General features: G+C 37.1%; 1 protein-coding gene across 3 annotated transcripts in view; it reads right to left on the reverse strand.

The window, feature by feature from the left end:
* The window catches only part of LOC124171357 (Down syndrome cell adhesion molecule-like protein Dscam2), a 500,071-nt gene that overhangs the window by 145,143 nt on the left and 333,560 nt on the right, over positions 1-21,368 (reverse strand). For all 3 annotated transcript variants that reach the window (XM_046550521.1, XM_046550522.1, XM_046550520.1), the window contains 4 exons: positions 12,329-12,439; positions 8,016-8,177; positions 4,172-4,459; positions 154-273 (listed from right to left, as the gene is read on the reverse strand). In XM_046550521.1, the coding sequence (XP_046406477.1) occupies positions 154-273; positions 4,172-4,459; positions 8,016-8,177; positions 12,329-12,439 (681 nt within the window). The remainder of the gene's footprint in view (positions 1-153; positions 274-4,171; positions 4,460-8,015; positions 8,178-12,328; positions 12,440-21,368) is intronic.

Genomic DNA, 21,368 nt, shown 5'->3' on the forward strand with positions numbered 1-21,368 from the left:
GATAGAAATTTTATTATCCACTCTTTTCTCCTTCAACCGACATAGCGTTTATGTTGTCAAAAAAATGAACACCAATCGAAATAAATACATGACATCAATGGCCCACATTATGAAATAAAGCAACGCCCACTTCATAAAGCAAGACAATCTCACCCGTGGCCCTTTTCCATGAGATGGTCGGTTTAGGAAAACCTTCAACTTGACAGTCAAGCATCACTTGTTGACCCAACTCAGCGTTTTTGTTTTGTGGTTCGACGATCCAAGATGGTGGCACTGCAAAGTAATTACGCTATGAACTCAAGGGTTCAATCAGTGGAAACTTCAAATAGATATCATATATATCATCAAGGGTTTATTTGATAGGCATGTAAATGTTAGGGTTGGTTCAAGTTTCACACGTCAGTGAGAGACAGTTACAGAGGATAAGAGAGTATGAAGGCTAGGCATTTTGTCTCTTAGGTATTTGAGTGCACAGCAGTGAGCAGTGAGAAGGCTACTTATACATTGGAGGTGATTCAAAAGGAAAGAAATAAACGCCAAGGAGTTTATCAGCTGATGAATCACTAATTTAAATATTAATCTTTATGACTCATGATCAAATCGAAAAATGAAAACAATTACGCGCAAGGAATGAAAACCTATTCCGCGAGTAAAAGTTGATAGCAATTGGTAAGCACCCGTTTCTTCAGGCCATAAAGATTTGACAGCTAGAATATGACTTTAAGAAATTATTCAGTGGTATTTTCGAAACCAGTTAACTTTAGGCGCTTAGATAGCACCCTATAAACGCGAAGCAATTGATATAAGCACAGTTTATTTGATGTTTTGTAAATACATTACAGCTACAATAACCAATTTAACGTTTCAATACTCCTTGATTTTTATTTCACAATTTCAATCACCCAGGATTTCATCCCAAATGCAGTAATTAGGGGATGGGCATACAGTTTTACGGCACTGCCTAATAGAAGACAGGTCGCAGTGGGATGATAGGTGGCGTGACAGTAAGTTCAGAAGAAGGTTAGGTGGATCAAGCAATGCCCATCGTGAAGCGAAATAGCGGAAATTAATAGACGTGCTCTCACGATAACAAAGACGGACGTTTCCTGAGCGAGGCATTTTAACTTGCACTCATTGGTTTGGGGGGGCAAAGAGGTGATTGGTTAGGTCGGTGCTTACGTAGGTGGGGAGGTAGAGGGGCCGGTGCAGGCGGAAAATGTGACGGAAACAAAGCGATTCAGCCGGAAATTGGAAAACCACTCCAATAAGGACGACAGCAATTCTCATTCTCATAAAGAAATAACTGAAGATGTAACAGCACATTTGGTTGAAATGGATGGAACTTATATAGTCAACTGTAAAATAATTATCTTTAAATAGAAATAATAACTTTTGAGTTCTAGCTTTGACGTCATTCAGTAAAACATTAATATACCTCTTCCTTTCAGTCTCAAAGTGCAATGCGAAAAAAAAACATGGTTATTTTTGCTCGCATTTTCAAAATTTCAAGGAGGAGGAAAGAAAGCATGATTGATTGAATTAGTAGATGAATTACTTCAATATAAGTCAATGACCTGAATAAATACCTTACGGACATTATTTTAAATGAAGGAAATAAAGACTAAATAGGGTTTCCGTCACATTTGAAGGTGTTTTGGGTCAGTCATTTTGGCCAAAAGCATGTACAAGCCTTACATTTTTGCATTGGTTGCTGTTTCAGGTTTCGGCATTCCAGTCAGCGACAAAGTTCAGTAGCTCAATAGTGACTGTTACTACTTGGACGTCCGTAGTGGAAGTAAATGAGCTTTGATAAGAAAATCGAGAAGTAAAGTCCAAAAGATTTGGAAAAACAAGCAACGGTAGAATAAATACGAAATTAGGTTAATGAATAAAGAATTTACTGTAAATAATTTTAAAAAGAAGTGCATATGGAAAAAGAAGGTAAAAGTAGAAAAGTACGGAAAAAATAATGAAATAAGCTAGGAAAAAGCTACAAGACGGACTGCATGCAAAAGTTACCTGCACTCCTTGAAGAAGTACACATTTTGAACGGGCAGCCATCCACGGAGGCGGGTGTGAGAGAGACAGATAAATAAAAAATACGGAGATATTCAGAAGTGGAAAGTAAATGAAAATATAAGTTAGCAAAAGAGGAATTATCATATGAACGTAATAAAGCATGCTACTGTAATACTGGCATGACTCAAGATCCAGATGCTCCGACAGGAAAATTTAAGAACCTTCTTTTTTGCATCTGAGAACATATCTTAAAAAGATATAAGAAAAAGCTGAAACGTCATACCCAACTTGACGATCGTAAGAGAACGGTCAACACAAATTTTACGTTCTATTGTAACAATGGTGTATTAATTCTGTGGAAATACGACAACATAAAGAAGTCTGAACGATAGCTGATAAGAAAAGGCATGATAATTTTTTACAGAAGTTTCAGTGTCGGTTGATATCTATTTGAAGAGGATTGTAAGAGTAATTCGGCTATCACTAATGAAAACTACTGTATTATTCGCCACAAAACCCAAGTTTTCACAGAGCCGACGAAAACAGCAGACGCAGTTCATGTCTAAAGAAATCTCTCAGGGATATTATTTTCTTACTTGCATGGCATTGAGTGGAAAGATGAATGCGACTATCTAAGTTATAAAGAGGAAATTACTACCATCGCTCATTCAAATAACATCACTTACTCAAATACGCAATTACTTGTAGCATGTTCAATCTGCTTTTTGTCGACTTAAATCTCTTATTGAGCTGGTATTTTCAAATCATTCGGTGAATAACTACCGCAAATAAAGTAGATTTTTCATTACCTACAGTAAATCCAATAAAAATTACTTATCTCAGCTGTCTATAAGGGTAGATTTTTGCTTTGAAACTTCACAGAACATGCTGGTTAAGCACAAATTTAAAATGGATCTAATTGACATTATTACTATCTTACGTAAAACACTAGGTTGTTGCTTGATCACCAACTTATTGCAGCGAGAAATCGCGCTTCACACAAAGTTATTCGTAGATATTGCGTTCTCAAATTTTGGTGACGGCAATTGATCCCTAAAAAGAATAATCACCGTCGACGTGTTAAATCAAGATTAAATATTAAAATATAAAGTAGAGACAATAGAGGCGAACGACAAATATCGATGATTACCCCGTCATAATTGCTCCAGCTACACTATGCGAAGATAGGCTCAGAAACAAGAAAAGTGGTCCACAAATTTTCTGTTGGAGGCACCCGGTTTACGTGTATGATACATGCTGGTGCAATACGCATATGGAAAAATCGTAGTTACTGGGTGCAGTGCAGTGTCAGCACGCCGAGTAGCGTGATTAAGACATACACAGTATTGGAAGGGGAAGAAAGGGCTTTGAGAGGGAAATAGAGTCAGTAGGCGGCCGGAAAGGTTTGGCTGGCTGCAAGCAGCGCGTGCACTTTGATCGGGTCTGAAGAGGAAACGAGAGCATTGGCTGGGTGTGAGTGTGGTATTTGGGTAATCGACAAGGTCTCACACAAAGTGCCAGGCAATACGTTACCCGTGACAATCAGCTCTGCCGTGTGCGTGGACTCCCTGGCAGGGTTGCGTGCCACGCACGTGTAGTTGCCACTATGTCTAGAGGTAACACTAGAGATAGCCAAAATACTAGAGTAATCTTCTGTGTCTCTAACGGTGATATCTAGGTCATGCGAGAGAGGATGGAAGTCCTTCATCCAAGAGATGCTCAGGGGTAAGTCTCCCCTTTTGACACTACAAGACACCTTAACCCGCTCTCCTTCCGACAGCTCACCAAAGGCGAACGGAGTTATGGCCGGGGGAACTGCAAAAGCAAGAGCAGTGGAGGATGGGAAATGACGAGGTGGGGTTGGGTAGGGCGGGTCAGAGGGTGAGGGAGTTGAATGGGGCATCGGGAGGGAGGGGAAGGGGAATATTTGACGCGTGAGTCAGGGAGCGGACATTTTAAAACCTGTGGCCCGCGCGACGTCCCTGACATCTCTGGTCAATTCCAGGAAGACAGGGTACGACCACGTGGGCGGCGATACACACATCCAAACGTATTGACGAGATCCGTCAAAGTAGAGAAACAAAGAGAGAAAGTGAGATTAAAAAAAAACAATGGCACCAATCTAGCACCTTCATCCCGTTTCCTTTTTTACCGTTCACGGAGATGGCGGCCGAGTGAGAAGCCTGGGCCACACCGTTCCGGGCCAAGCAAGTGTAGTTGCCGCTGTGCGCTGGGCTGAGTGCCGCGATGGACACTAAGCTGGTGAACTCGTCAATGGAGCGGACGACCAGGTCGGGTCCCGAGGAGGGCAGTGGCACACCGTCCTTGAGCCACTCGATCAAGAGCGGCGGATCACCCCGACTGACCGTGCACTGAAGTCCCACGCGTTCGCCGAGGTGAAGATCGGAGCGGGCGCTGAAAGGATTCAGCTTGGGGGGCACTGGGAAGAGGGCGGGAAAGGAGGTTACGCTTGGGGGGCGGGTCGACTAATGCCAAGTCGTGCCCCCTGCAGGTGGAACCCGCACACTACCAAGGCTCCGACGCTAATCCACGGAGTAATCAGCTAACACCGGACGAGCTTTGGAGTTCAGTACGTCCTACGGGCGTATTCGCTGATGAAAAAGAAAAACTGGAGAACGGCTCGTCATCTCCTTATCAAATACTGGCTGGTTGAATGGAGGAAAAGATATTAGATTTGCTTTTACCGGAAAATGATCCTCACTTTATAAAGCTTCACGGATAATTGTAGCTGATAACTGTGGAGATTGATGGGGAACTAAGGGCATGGTTGAAGACTAGGGAATAAAAAAATAGTTTTATATCACTGAAGCAATCAATTTGCTCATTAAATGCATGATAATGCTGCTAATATACGTCATATTTCGACCTACTGTAATTATGTGGGCGTAAAAAATAAAATTCCTATTCAAAGTATTATTTTATATGTTGAGCCTTAATTTCTTAGCATTAGCAGCCATCCATTTCTAAAGCATTTAAGAATAATATGGAGCATGGCAATAATGACGACAGTTGAGAAACTTGGCTTTCAAGTTATTTATTTCTGTCTATTTATACATAGAGTTTATCGTCATATTTCATTCATAGACTTCAGGCTTTTGCGGTGATTTTATGTACAAGTATTCATCTCAAGTATACCAGGTATCTTAACTTTGCCAGCATTCAAGTGCCACTTAATCAACACCTATAGATACACCAGAAAAAAAATAATTTTCAACAGGTAAGCCTAAAAGTGCCTATTGCGCATGTTCCTGGCCGACCATAGTTATTTTTTTTAAATAGTACATTATTCTTAAAAACTTTGCAGACAACAATTTTTTGCTCCCGATAACTTTTGCTTTTACGAGTCTGCATCTAAAGATATAAGCAGGGTGCTGTTATGAAAAAAAAGCGCAAATATTTTTATAGTAATAGGTATAAGTGACACATATCATATTATTGTGGCATTAGTTTCTCCGGCAAATTTTGTGATGACATCCTCTAGGACATGACCCCGGGGGAAGATACTGATGTATTTTGACTCGCCCAAATTAAAAAAAATAAAGGATAATCTGGTAATGGCGGAGTTTTGTCATAAAATTTGGTGTAATTATATCTTCTCCTGTCCAAAAACCAGACACGATTTCTTCATAAAAGACAAAATAGCTTGAATGGGTTTTAGTATTCCGATTCAGGAAAGCTATTGCCATCAATGCATTAAAAGTTATAGTGGCAAAATATTTCATTGCCATAATAATGAATGCTTCTAGATACAGAAAAAGAATAATGATCCAGTTGAAGTATGAAGTCTTACGTGATATTATCTTCATAACTACTTTTTTCCTTTGAGGCTGGATTATAAGTAGTAGACATAATGATTATTACTGGGATATGGTATAGATTCAACATGAATCTTGATTGAGAAAGATGCTTTGCAGCTTGGACCTAGCATTACCCGATTAGCAATAAAGATGTTATTCGAGATAGACTTCAATTGCATCCTTACATAATAAATTAGCTAAAAGAATGTATAATTATTACCTGCTAAAAACATGATTATTTCAATTAATACGACAATTAAAATTCAAAATACAAAAAAGGAAAATATTGTACGGATTACATTCAATATTAAGCTAATATCATTCATGAAAATTAACAAGCATATCTATATATTATCACAAAATTAAAATATCATTCAAATTTATTAAGCTAAATTATAGAAATAAAAAAGTCATAGAAGATATAACAGAAATTTATATCAAAAAATTAAATATTCTGAGGCCATAAAAGTATATTACTAAAAAGAACAGACGAGTTTACAGTCAATTTCATGGAAACGCGGATAGCCCACATCATAGAGATTGTATTATTATATTACACACAAAGCATGCTGAAAACCACCATTTATACCAAATCAGTAACTAATTATAGCATAAAACTCTTTTAATTTTATTCTCAGCCGAGCCTTAAAGGATTGTCTTCATCATTGCATAGATGAAGCCCCAATAAGCATGGAGAAATAGCTCAAAAATGCCTAAAACTATGCAGTCGGTTAAAAAATCATGCACTTAAATTGCATGAAAGTGGGATGTACAAAAATATTCCCTTTACACTGGCAACATGAATGTGCTTTCTTTGCGAATACGAAAAATATTACAAAATAAAATGAAATAAAGCCGAACAAGCCATCTGGATCAATGCATATGTGATTAGACTAAATCATTCACATTTGAAGTGCAAATATTTTCAAACTGGACGTAAAATAATATGTGTTCCCTTGTTTTCATAATTACGGCATCATGTGATCTAAATCCCCATAAAATATTAATGAAAATGCGATACAATACATCACATCAAATTTTTTATCCAGACATAAATATCAGGTCATTTAAAGTTGCTACTCAAATAAAATTACGTTGGCAACTAGTTTTCCTTTTAGTATCGAAAAGGACGACGTAAATTGCGAAAGAAGACAGAAAATATGCAACGATTAGTGTAAAAGGAAAGATTTCATACATGTATCATGAAGCTAATATGAAATATGTAATGCAACCCAGTTGGGACATTTAAATCTGTATCAATGATAACGAACTATGTCTATGATTATTTTACAATTTAACTCAGTTGTCTCCGTTGATATATTCTTCAGTCAAACTTTCTAATTATGTTCCGGGCTCTCAGTCATTGAAGTCTCTGTCCTTCTCTTTACGAGCAAGTATAACTGTAAACCATATTTTCATAGTTAAAATACAATTATACCCAATTTCCATGACATTAATTAAATAAAATATAAAAATCCAAAAAATACAAAATTAGCAATAAGTCAGTAATGTTCTATGTGATAATCCATAATTGTGATAACGGATATTTTATGGACCTCATCTGCACCTTGGACTTATAAAATACGTCAACTTCGTCTTAATCAACTGCGTGCAAAATTACGATTCAGAAAATTATTTTTTCATAACATTTTCTTGTAGCAATCAAGAAATTCGTTTTTCAGCAAATTTGCCAAATCATGCTTCTAAGCAAATTCATAATGCTCCATAGAATATTTACTTATACATGCAGTGATAAATATTTTATATCTATTTTTATTGGAATATGTTAATTTTTGGCAAGTGATTACTGACAAAAATAACTTCAAGCAACCGAAATTATGAACCATTACTGAACACGTTCTCGGGGTTTTTACCCACTTCTCAGCTCTCCATAACGGTCAACGTTTTGATACTTTTCACGGACACTTGTACCAGGAATTGAAAACCCATTGGAAACGTATCCAAACATTCATGCAACTAGGGAACAGGAAAAGACCGAAATATTATCTTATGGTCAATTGGTATTTTTCAATAGTTAGACCAGCATTGCGCATTAAGTATGGGAATGCGTGGGTCAGGATCAAGTGAAAGGGTGGCTAATATAACATGCATTCCAGGACAAGATTATCTCTTCATGTCAACGGCAGTGGGTGTGGCTTGAGGGGCGATGAGACCCACCCATGACGTTGACGTGAGCCGTGCCGCTTGCCTTCCTTCCTCCCTTATAAGAGGCCGTACAGGTGTATGCGCCTCCGTCTTGGCTTGGTTGAACCTTCTCGATGACTAGAGTTCCATTGGTGAAAACAATCTGCCGCCTGTTCACAGGCAACAACCGATCACCTAGAGGATTGAATTAAATCGGCCAACTTACTACCGGTCAAAAAATGAACAAAAACAGAGCACGAGAATCACACCATTAGACTGCTAGCTAAAGTTGTATGATTCTGGCGTTACAGTGTGAAACGCTTATGGTATAAAATCGCTTGTACAATTCAATGAAACGGCCGACCAGTGTCGACAGTTACAGCCCATTACACACAACTGCAGACCAGACTCAATACAGTGAATAGCCGATAGCATTTATTTTAATTTATTCGCTTTTGCTCTCTAGGGGGGCTCTTCCCCACAGGGAAGCCAAGCCATCGGCCTTTTTTTGTCAATATGCCATTTATTACAATTTTGTTGAACCCCATGACGCAATACCACATATCCCTCCTTAGTTGATATAGCAATTCACTAAATAGTGGAATGGTAAAATTTTCAAAAAATTAAAAGTACTCCGATCGGCCTGAAAATTGGTTTCTCGGTGCATCACGTGGTAAAAATCGGAAAATAACATTCAATTGAAACTTGAATCTTGCACATGGTGGAGGGGCTCCATATTAGCATGCATTAATAGACCAGTATATATTTAAGTACTTGTCAATTTCGTAACAGCCGAAACCGGTAGTCACATTTAAATTTATTGTAGACGTAACGAGGTATTTTTCATTTCTAATCGGAAAATGACATTTTTTACCCCAAATTTTTCCAAAAAGTAGAGGCGTAAAGACAGTTGACAACGCTGTGGCATACATAAAATTAAGCTCTTCGACAATTTTCCTAGGGTTTCGCATGATTTTAGAGGGTCTGGATTCCATGACTTATTGTCTTATCATGTCTCCTTCACTCCAAGCTTTAGCATGAAGTACGCAGTCAGTCAATCAGTGGTCCGAAGTGGATTTTATGGCAGATAGACAACTCAACGACGAATCAAAATTTTATCTTTGGTCTTGAAAATGACGCTGCAGATTTGATCTAAGGTTCACTTCTGACCTGAAGACGCCTGCAGGATGGCTGGAGAACCCGTCGTCACCATGGGCAACTCACCGCGGAGGAACGCCCGGAAGCCGAGACTCTTATGATGCTGCCGATGTCAAAACGGAGAAAAGTTATTAAAAGTTTCATGGAACTGTACAAGTGATTTAATCATGTTAAGCCTTTCGCAGGGAGCCAAAAGACCGTTATACTTGTGATCGGCAGGCAGCTCCGCAGAAAGAAGTGGATACTTGAAGCAAGCATCGTTTCAAATGTTCGCATCACTGCCAATCTTTCCGTCTGATTCATCGGTGAATTTTATGTTCAAAACATACATTAGCATATAGAAATTTACATGGAATATGGGGTGGACTCCGTTCAATGGCTATCAGAACATGCCAATATTGTATGGTAATTTTGCTTTATTATTTTGTCATAGCTTACGTACTTCAGTTCGCGGTACTTATGAAATAGCTTCTTCTCAGATAACCCAGAATATATCTAATTAAAGACGGAAAAGGTTTAATAAGGAAATAGGCCAGGAAAAAGACAAAAATCGACCGGCAGAGAGGGAGTGATACATGCTCTTCAGAATACTTTAGAAGAAAGGAATTCCTCAATGCTTACAGCCGTGTTATTAACTTCCTCAGCAGAGCAGAGCGAGAAGAAGAATTCGATGCACAAAGGCGTAAAATGTGGAATCTTTTAACAACCTTCGAAGCGATATTCAATGACCCGATGATCGCCCACATTTCCTATTTATGTGATGAACTTCACCTCTCCGTTACTCACCTGAAAAACCTTACGGCCTTCAGGTGATTAGCAAATAAGAATGAAATACGCGACATCTATGAAACAAGAAAAAATTAAAATTCATGTAGCAGAAATTCAATTTTTATTCAAATTTATTGAAGGCTTATGATTAGTTTCCGAGACAATAGAAAAAATAGAGGGAGTCAGCGTCACTAGTTATTAGCATTATTAATTTAGGCACTAATGACTTATTTCTCAAATCAACATGTTCTAAGCGAACTATGTACTCCACATTTCGATTCAGGGAAGCCGTACAGGGAAAATTATTTCTAAAAGCGCATAAAAGCAAAACAAGTGAAATAAAAAGGTGATGAAAATTTTCCAAGATTATTTTCCGCTTGAAATGGTGGAGTTTCACGAAATACATGTATCCCACCACCCTATTGATTACATTTCCCCGAAACTATATTGGAAATAAATTAATACTCCGGAAATCACTATTTCAGATGAGTGCAATATATAACTTGAATTAGTATTTGTCCTCCCAATTTCTCGAAATCAATAACAATTCCGCCGCTGGAAGTCTGAAAGTCGCATAAAAACTTCTTTCCAACTACCACTTAGGGAATGTCGGCAGATATCGGACAGTGGCAGTTTTCATAAATTGGCGCTAGGGACAGCATCTGTCACGCCCCCACTCTAACCACGTGAACGAACTGTCTGCGCCATCGCAGTCTTGCATCGCTCCCATAAGTAATTTGGTTTGTGTTTAAAGTTTTTTTGATAATTTTGTGGTGTTGTACTGCCTGGAGATAGCTTTGCGAAGCTAAAAACTCTTTAAGCGTAAGTGTATTAAATCTTGGTTGTTTCTTTTGCATTAGTATACATTTTTTATTTATATAAAGCGATTAGCTACAGCCGCTTTGCTGAATGCGGCATGAGAGATCATCTGATATGTGTTGTCAGGTGGCTGGAATCGGACAACGGGCAAATAGGTGGTATCGGACAGCACGCTGGATGATTAAATTCACATTTCTTATAACAAGATCTTGGTTTTTCAGGAACAAAATGGGGAATAAGGAGGAAATTGGAGTGAAGAGAAAATGAAAATTGATATAGGGAAAGTTATTTCAAACAAACTGACTATATGATCAGCAAGTGAGAGGTTTTCTGTGCCTAGGAGTACGTTAGGAGATAGAATTGAGATAATTTTGAAAGGTGGGGAAATAACAACTAAACCTTGATGCACCGATAACAAAGGGTTTTTCACCACTATTTTGTATTACGTGATCAACCACAAAAGAGAAAATTGCCGCTTAAACCAATTGTCAAGGAATCCCTTAATTTGGCAGTTGGCTTCCTCAAGTTCATCTTCCACTGCCTGCTTCATTTGTGGACTAAGATTGGATTCAATGAAATGATTTTAAAAGGTGGGCTAATAAAAACTAAGCAGATTTAGAGGATTTTTGTTTTCTATGACATCAGAAAAGGGGAAAAGGTCATTTAAGTTTAAAGATTTTATTGACATTGCTCCAAAGTAGCTATTCCTATTTTTTGCCAATAATTATATAAAATCTAATAAAAAATATAGGTATGTGGTTTAATAATAAACTGTTCGATTTAATGAAGAGCCAAACATGCATTTTGTACTGTTTTGCCTATGTCCGATACCACTCTCCATTCTATGACATTAATCTTGTGTAAAAATGGTTTTGTTGAGGGCTTTTTAAAAATTTTGTGGTACTAAGTATTTTGTTTTGCATTTTGGTTTATGTATATTATTGTGTAATAACTTTATGTTACCGCCCGACTACATGGTCGACTTGTAACCAATTATTTAATAATAATAATAATAATAATAAATAATAATAATAATAATCTAATGCAAGGTTATTTATTTTTTGACAAATACTACATATTTTTACTGTTTTAAGAAAATATCATTTTAACCCTAAGCAGATTAAATACTATGGATTGACTTTACGCATATGGAAATAAGTTATGATAATATATAAATCAGATGAATAATAAAGCTAATGAGTCCTATACCAGCCGACCTTCCCCTATAATTCATCATATTCCATATTTGAAAATATTGCAAGCCAAAAGATAAATTGGAAAGAAATATGTCACTATGGTCCACTACAAATATTTTTTTCGTGAAACTTGCCAGCGTGCTATTTTGAAAGTGGAATCAAAGAATCCTGTAAATCCACTATATTACACTGAGCGATAAAAAGTAATTACTTCCAACATAAACCATGCGATGCCTGATTTACAAGAGAAAAAGTGCCTTGTCAAAAGATATTTTTCCCCCAACCCAAAAATATCTCAGGCACGTCTCTCTTCCACTGACATATTTGAAGTGGAGTAACGTATGCATCAGAGAGTGAGTTAGTAGGACAAAAAGATATCAGGAAGGCCACCGGAGTAGAGCTCACCTCTGAGCCACTGTATTGAGTCCACGGGAAACCCGCCCACGGGGCAGCTCACTCTCAGCGTCTCGCCAGCAATCGCCGATATATCACCCATGGCTCGGACGTGCGGTGCACCTGCTCGGAGGAAAAAGTCAATTGAATTTGAGTGAGTTTTCTTCCAGGTAAATCTGAGGCAGATACCAAGGAATACCTATATTCACCATTTCAAATGTAAGAGAAATAAGGTTGTTTGGGCGAGTTTTTTATTGTCAGTTTAGTCGTGCCTTTGAATTTGTAATTCAACCGCGTTTTTGCTCTTCGGAATCGCAGCGTATTGGTTAATTCATAAATGCATAAATTACATCCCAATTACAGGCTGACTTCTGTTGCCACTTCTGTCGCACTTTAATCGGTTTTCAAAAATGTCCATGGCGCGGTGATGAGTGCTATTCGATCCACTTTTTCTAATATTTTGCACCATAATATATATAATAACGAGTAATGGCTTTAAAAAGCTATGGATATAATAGATCATTTCATCAGAAACATAAATTTTGGTTACAACCCTAATTACATCTTATTTCCTCGGAAAATTGGATCACTTTGTCCGTCCGTCAGCGACGCGAGTGGCGACTTTTGTAAGCACATTTAAATGAGCGGTGGGTGACAACACATTTAGAGGTCGATTGGAGGATCCTAATTTGTAACTCGTGGCTAAATTTATGGTAACATGCAATTAATGATTTTCTTCGTCGACATGGGAGAGAATTTCCAATACAAACACAGTTTAAGTCCATTCGATACCGCCCTCAATCACTCAGTTTCTCAAGCCGAAGGATAATTTTGACCATAAACCTTGAAGAGGAGTAGAATAAAACTACGTGATTAAATTGGACAAGATCTGGGTCGCTTATTGATTGACCAATTAAACCCAATAAGACTTCAGAATTGATTGCGACGTCGTAACATTGATGGGGTGATGATTTTAATAGGGCTCGACTAGGTTTTTTGCAATCTCAATAAGCCCGCAGTTAAGGAGACTCCACTCCCACGAAACTGGTATTTTATCTTGACAAATTAACTACTTTATACGTACGCTATCACCTAGAGATTTCAGGGTGTGTAAGAAATTTTTTAAAATTTTCAAAATATACCTGTATCTCACACCTAACTATTTTATTTCACATTTTGTGAGAAGTTATTTCTTTTAAATTGATATACAGGCGAAATTAGAGGACATTCTACTGAATGCCATTTTATTGTTATTATTATATGCCCTGAAATTTTCAAAGTAATAGCGTAGGTAAGCAGAAAGTAGATCACCACAAAAAAGATTAAATCGCCTACGCTGGAATTACGCGTCCTCTTAAGCTATCACGGTGGATCCAAGATTTTTAATGTCGTCATTTTCTTGACACCCACCAGGTGATTCATGTTGGCTTCACTAGCCTAGTTTTGAGCATAGGTAAGCTAAGCATAATTCAATTGCAGATCTATAGTTCGGATAAGTAGGAGTAGAGTATACTCTTTACTTAGCTACAATGTAAACAGTGCAGACTGGAATACCTGGATTTACTGTCCGAAGAAGCCGATAAATGCGTTTTTGAAAGTCGCTCCCAACTCGTAAATGTTTGCGGCCGATGCTTTTCTTACATCGCACCTCTTACCACATCCTGAGATAAAAGAGAAGTTCTAACCCCCATCCCGAGGAGAACGGGAGCAGTTTCACAGGAATTATCTATGGAAACGGAATCATTACAGTTTCCTTAAGAAGCTTGAAACCCCTTACTCTGCTCCACTCGATGGTCAACAAAGCATTTCAAAGGAGTTGGAGAAGTTTGTCCTACCCCCAACAACATATCAAGTTAAGTGGGCCACGTTAAGTGGGCGGGCCTGTGGATACCATGCGACACAACGATGTTGCTAGAATTTTTGTTTGAATGTATCCAAATGTATTTTACTGGGTGAATTCTAGAGAAGCCTTCTGTAATCACGCACTTTACCGATTTAACAACTAAAGCTTCCTCAGCAATACCAAAGTAAAATACTCTTTTATTCATTTCAATGCACACGTGGGTCTTTCTAGCCCTTGAAAATAATGAACATTATAGTGTAGCTTAAAGTAAAAATAATTATTTAAAAAAAATTAAGCCATAGGTTACAATAGGAGTGGGTAAAGCGGGGAAAAATTAAATAAGGCAAAATACGAAAATCATATTTGAACATAAAAATATTTCAAACGATGAAAGCTAGAGAAATTACCCACAATATCAAAAAATGAGTCAACCAAAACACAAACACCATGAAAAAAATCATCTGACTTCCATAATTCCATGTGTTCCAGGGAAAAGCCTTGGCGTCACTACAGTGAAAGTGTGCTGTTTACACTAAAGCTTAGTCTAGAGTGAAATCTATTCTCGCCTATCCTAACTATTGATCTTTATTTGAAGTATACTACGCTTACCAATGCTCAATAATAGGAGGATGGTGAAGCCAATACAGGCAATTCATTACCACTCATTTTCATGGAAGTTTCAAAATTAGTATAAATAGTTCCCAAAACCCTTTGTTTGCTGCAAGGGAAAGATAGTAGCAACGTATAGTTTATGGTCCCTACCTGAAGTCCCCTTTCGTTTATATTAACCCGAGCACTTAATATAGTAAAAATACTCAAATAAGCGTGTGTATATTAAAATAGAAGATTATACTGAAGGACAACGACAGAGTTAGGATAAATAGCCATCTAAAGCATAAAACTATAATTTTGAGTTGCAGATAGAGAATTGACTTGAGGTTATCGTCCTCGTGGCCGCTATCTGAGGGTCATTATGCGTGAAAATAGTTTTTCATTCCAATAATCCCTTAATAATAATAGCTACTCAATAAATATCGATGGAAGCATATTCTCACCGAGCAACGCTACGTGAATTTAATAGAATGCGAACGATATAAGGAAAGGATTGTTATAGTGGACTACCAAATGACCATTTTTCGTCAGTATTCAATGAAGCGAATTCATAAATAAATTCATTTCGAACTCTAGAAGAGGACAATTTTACACCAAATTTTTATAGCACCCTATCATCACAGTAACTTACATGCCTGAAGTTTTTATGCAAAGTTGTGGAGAGGAAAGTCTCGCCCCGGTTCAAGTAATTGAAAAGTGACATCGCCATTCAGAACAGGGGATATAATTCTTTTCTCAATTTCCCTGCCATTTAATATGAAGTTAAAACAAGTGAAATATTCACTTCATCCCGACGATGGGATGGATATTTCAATGGGAATTCCTTTCACCTTGATTCGGATACCGGGAGACAAGGACCCTCAAATTCGTAATCAAACACCCTCGCAATTAATTCTAACAAAACAGGAAAATATATTTTGAAACCTGGCATGAATTAATGGCCGAAATATTTGAAAATAGTTTTGGGTTGAGGAAAAATATGCATTGAGAGCTGAGAAAATTTGAGCTGATCAAATTTTAATGGAATTTTTTGTAAATGCATCATAATTTAATGAAACGTGGAGGATAAGTATAACAAGTTTTTGAAACTAGATAAAATTCAGTGCAATAGATGCTTTCAAGAGGACCTGTAATAATCAATAGCGTTCATAAAATTTAATTCCATCTTTCGCTTTATTGTTGAGCCATTCATAATTGCTTTTTCAGGTCAATGCTAACATCCGAACATTTTTTTATGCATTTTCCTATCCATTAAAATGTAAATAGTTATGCTGTTTTCTCCAATTGCCTTTGGTGAAATGTAAGTACCTTTTTCCATGGAAATTCAAATAGGATACGAGAACCTACCTCAAAGTGAGAACTACAAAACATTATTTTTACATCTTCCGCCATCGCGTTCCCCTAAGACCCCAGAGAAAGAGGGGCATATTCGAAGTGTGCATCAAGAGTTCCATGGATAAGACCTTATGGATATTGAGAATGCACAAATTGGCCCTTAGGAGTCACAGATGGCGTGAGCTACACCCGTATTTCCAACTCGGCTTAAACGTCCTAGTTCTCACTCACCTCCAGGGCCGATTTTGCAGCCGTCACGAAATGCTCAGTTACCGTAAGAGCTAAGCAAACGGAACTACGGTACTAAGGCAAAGTGACTCGGAGACGAACGGTCGAAGCAATGGGACTATATAGAGGAGGCTCAATTCGATCCCGTAGTACGTTGATTTCTGACGCCACGTCGATTGCATCTTTATCGTTTTCAAAAATGTCCGCAAAGCGGCGACGAATGCAATTCGATTAATTTTTTACAATATTTTGTAGTATAATGCTTGTAATTTTGAGGAATAGTATTGAAAAGTTATAAATTTGATAGGTCACATCATTATGTATATGAGTTTTGGTTAACACCCTCGATCATACCTTATTTCCTCGTGAAACTCGGATCACTTTGTCCGGCGGCGAGGCGAATGGAGACTTCTCTAAACCCATTTAAATACGCGGTGAATGAAAACACATTTAGAGGCCGACTTGAGGATCCTATTTTGTAATACTCGTCGAGAGTTCATAGAGGACGACCAGTCTACCTGGCTGAAGCATCGTATTTTGTCATCAATGGACTATTAATCCATTTCTTCCCAGAAAAATAGCAGCTTACGATTGTGAAGATATTTATGTACGTTACTTTCACGATCGTCTTTAATAATTCAGTGAAATACTTCGGTGGTACCTTCAGAATGTCCCGTAGCCGTATAGCTACACCGGGTGCTAACGAGGTCAAAATCCAATATTATTCAATTTTATACGAGTAACCTCGATAGAATTGACGAATCCTCAAAAATCATATTTGAAAGGAAAGTTAAAATAATATGAATTATGCCATTTCCTTTTACCTTTCATGATGCTTGCACATAATTTACAGAAAGGAGGCGTCAATGTTGGATTTCCATTTCGCGACTGTCTCTCATCGTCGGTGGCCTTATTTTGACCGATTCAAAAATTAACAAATAAATGGATTGAATTATTGCAAGCTTTAACAGCATATTTTTTTACAGTTTGTCAGCAAAAAGGAGTCTGAGATTTCTCCTAGAGACCACATATGCTCCGAATGGTAACCAAATTGCTGCGGTGGGCGGAAACGAGTTTAAATCGGCTAAAGAAAATAATCACAGCGTGGTGATAATAGATAAGCGATGCATTTGATCCAAATATTTGAAATCTCGTGAAAAAAAAACAATAAAATATTATGAATTTGGTAGATCATACCATAAAAAATACAAATTTGTGGTCACAGCCCTAATTACAGTAAGGCCTCTGCTTACAAACTTTCAACTTAGTCCCAGCTTAGCAGTAGTAGTAGTTTCAGAGACAAGAAAATTCAAAAATTTGAAGCGTGCCTGAAATTTCAAATTTGGTGCCTTTGAGGCTGGCCGACGCAACGCAATTTGGCGTAGAGTAAATAAATAAATAAATTTTATTGGCTCTAGGAGCTTATCCTTTGGAGCCTATATTAGTAAATACATAAACACTCAGACTGAAAAATAATACGTGAAAAAAAAAGAAATCATAAAAACACTCGGTATGGTGATAGTGAATTTGAAGGCAAAGATAACAAATTCTTATGTTAATTCATACATTATCAGTCACTCATATTTATACTACTATATAATGTTAATACATACATGAAATTTCATCAAAACAAATGTAAACAAACATGTTTATAAAGGTATCCAACAACATACAATAATATCTCTTTTCATTTCTCAACATAACAACTGCAATTTTCAACATAAATAATTTTTAGTGATTTTTAGAATAGCAAAATTATAAAATAACCATAAAACAATCAATATAAATTTGAGGAACATGAAAACCCATGAATAGAAAGCTGCTCACGCTGATAAATTTCAAGTTTCATGAAAATAAAATTAAAAGAAACACTTTAGAGGAACATATAGAGGAACTCTAGATATAGAAACACATAGAGGAACTCGCTTTTTGAGCACAGTCTAAACGAAGTATCATTGTATTGAACGTTTCGTGCATTTTTCCTTCCCACGGGCAGTTAAATTTCATCGGCTTCAGCCACGTCGCACGCACAACAAGACCAGTTCGTCAACATCGTGAGTTAACACAAAATTGTATTGCAGTATTGCATTCTGCAATATAACTACGCTTTTCGTTATCCGGTTTAGGTTTTACAGCCTACGCACAAGGTCTCAAGGAATGTATCTTATTCGTATATCAAGGACTTAGTGTATAGCTAATTTCTTCTTGAAATTCGGAAATATCTGCACGACAGCGACGCGAGAGGTGAATTTTGTAAACCCATTTAAATGTGGGTGACAACAGCATGTCTAGAGGCTAAACGGAGAATCCTCCGTTATAATATCGTGGATGAAGTAGAGAGGTAAACACGCACGTTAAGCAACAAGATGCGTGCGCCGACGTTATAATTTGATGGCGACGATATTTCCTACGGCGCGCGTTGGCGTCCTCAGCGATGGTCTCTGCAGCGCGAATTAGTCATCAAAAAATGTGAGTTACAAGAATTAAGAAACGCTAAACTAAGATTAAATGTCGTGTACACCGTACGCTTCCCAGTACCTGGTAAATACTGGGAGATTCAAGCGCTCATTTTCAGCAGACTCACCTTCGGCGCCCCGGCGTCATAGATAGTTTCCTGTGTCGTGGGTACACACCCCAAATCCCACCTTTGGTAGGAGGCAAGTAAATAGAAATAAATAACAACTTCTAATCGAAGCATCGAATTTACATCCCCATAATAGTAACGCGGTTACATGGAAATAATATTTTTGGTGAGCATTGTAAAATTTGGGGGATTATGAGAAGCGAAAGTGAATTTGGATGGCCATACACCAATGCAATTTCCATATATTGGAATGACCATTGAATCAGTCTTGCAGATGTATTTTTCTGATGATGACATGTCATAATGTTGATATAATTTTAATTCCAGCTGATACATCCGTCGAGTAAAGTTCAATGAGTTGGTAGTTAATGATCCCTCCTGAGGGCATGTAGATAAACTAGATATGCCAACTTATTCTGAACAATTAAACGATTGCTTTAAGCATTTGCATGACCCAGGATAATAATTATTTAATTTATAAATATTAATACAGCGTTCAGTCGTAGAGTGAGATGAGGATCAGCTTAAGACAAACCGCTTGGAAACTTTGGTTTTGCCCAGGGACAAATTGAAATTGCGTTTCCTTGTTTGCTGGCCTCAATGGCTTCATGAACATTAGTCTGAGTAATCTTGGTTGTCTTTGGCCAAGGTTCAAAAACTTTCCGAGCTGCTAACTTTAGCTGATGCTGAATGGTAAGATTTCTAACTTCTACGAATGCCACAGCCAAAACGGTGTTCTATTTTTAGCATTTACGTGAATTTTGGTTAGTCGAGCTGAATCACATCCCCTTCTTTCAACACGATAGGATGTTTAAAAAACATAAATTTAGTGAAAGTTCTTCCTCTTAATATTTTTCAACATATTTTCTTTGCCCTAATTTTATTAATTTTGCTGGTCAAATTATCTATTATACGTTTATCTCATTGAAATCAGCAGAACTTTTTGGCCCTGTTTTCTTCTATACTTAGATTTCCTTTTATGACTTCGTAATAATAACTCACAGAGATTTAAAAAAGTTAAAATATAGATACTACATAATAATAAACGGACAGGTACATATTTACTTTTTTAAATCACTCTTATCAACTGATTTGGTTTCCATGCACCCGCTACAAATTTTTTGCATTGGCAGTGAGCGTCTTACCTCTGACTTATGCATGCGCATAATCCTATCTACGCCAACCTGCGTGATGCTACAAAATGCTTCCTCTGCACTTAGCGCTAGGTATAGATGATTGGAATGGATTCGGTCGAAGAATTTCCTCTATATTTTGCTGAATTGGTGATTTCTTTACTGAAATCACCTCCTTATCAACACCGAGATTATCGCGGATCACAAGCATATGAGAGATGAAGCACCGTCGAACTTTTATTCTATATATACCTATGATTCCACTATGACTGAATATTTATTTCAACGCTCATTCTAAAGTTGCTTTACACACGTCCATTTAATCTCTGTTCAATTTGATTACGCATAGTTTGCTGGGCTGAATTTATCATAAAAATCAAGGCCTTTTCATGGATATTTTAGAAGAGTTAAATGATTTTAGTCGCAAATAATCCATATTAGTTTTCATCGACCAATACGTCGTATCCCAGTATATTATTGGAAAGCAATATATGGAATATTTTCATCAAAGGACACGTTAATTGCTTTTATTGCTTAAAATATCAAAATTGTCTAGGTGATATCTTCTTTTTCCAGGCGGAAAAAACATATACTTTTTCTAAGTTTCATGCTGGTATTTGTCACGTGATCAGCTCATATTTAATCCTCTGCATTTATATACTATTAATTCATATAAAAATTCATACAGAAAGCAATTTTAATTTCGCTTTACTGCAATTACAAAGCCCAAACGCTTGAATAGCATTGTATTAAGAACCAAAAGTAAAATTTGATGTTAAATCATTTCAGATACACTTAAACATTCATGCATGCTATTGATTACTAGCCGATTAATCATATTTTGTGGGGAATATACTTTTTTGCTGTAATTTTTTCGGAATTAAAAATTTTGACGGAAGGTTAATCTGCGTAAAAAGGCAAAATTCTGCCGAATAAAAGTAAATTCCGATATTTAATTAAATTTTAATCTCTAAAAGTTTATAGAGACAAAAATTCACATATCTCCCTCAAACAATCCATTTGAGAAGTGTTTGGAGAGCTGAGTCAACAACCAAAGATTTTAGGCTTTTGGAATTCAAAAGCAAGTTATAAAAAATGCAAGGCCTTTTGACCTCAAATCATGCAGTGAACTAGTGGTCTGGAATAAGATAACTTGGGGATGAACTTTGTATTATCTTGGTCGGTAAGCACGCGAAAATTGAGAGCATCTCGTATATTAGAGATTAGATGTTACATAAGTCAAAACTTCTAAAATATACTGTCGCAAATTAATTGTACATCAAAAGTGTCGCGAAAATTTTAATTCAAAATAAGTCA

The sequence above is a fragment of the Ischnura elegans genome, chromosome X, assembly GCF_921293095.1.
Source record: "Ischnura elegans chromosome X, ioIscEleg1.1, whole genome shotgun sequence".
Classification (NCBI taxonomy): domain Eukaryota; kingdom Metazoa; phylum Arthropoda; class Insecta; order Odonata; family Coenagrionidae; genus Ischnura; species Ischnura elegans.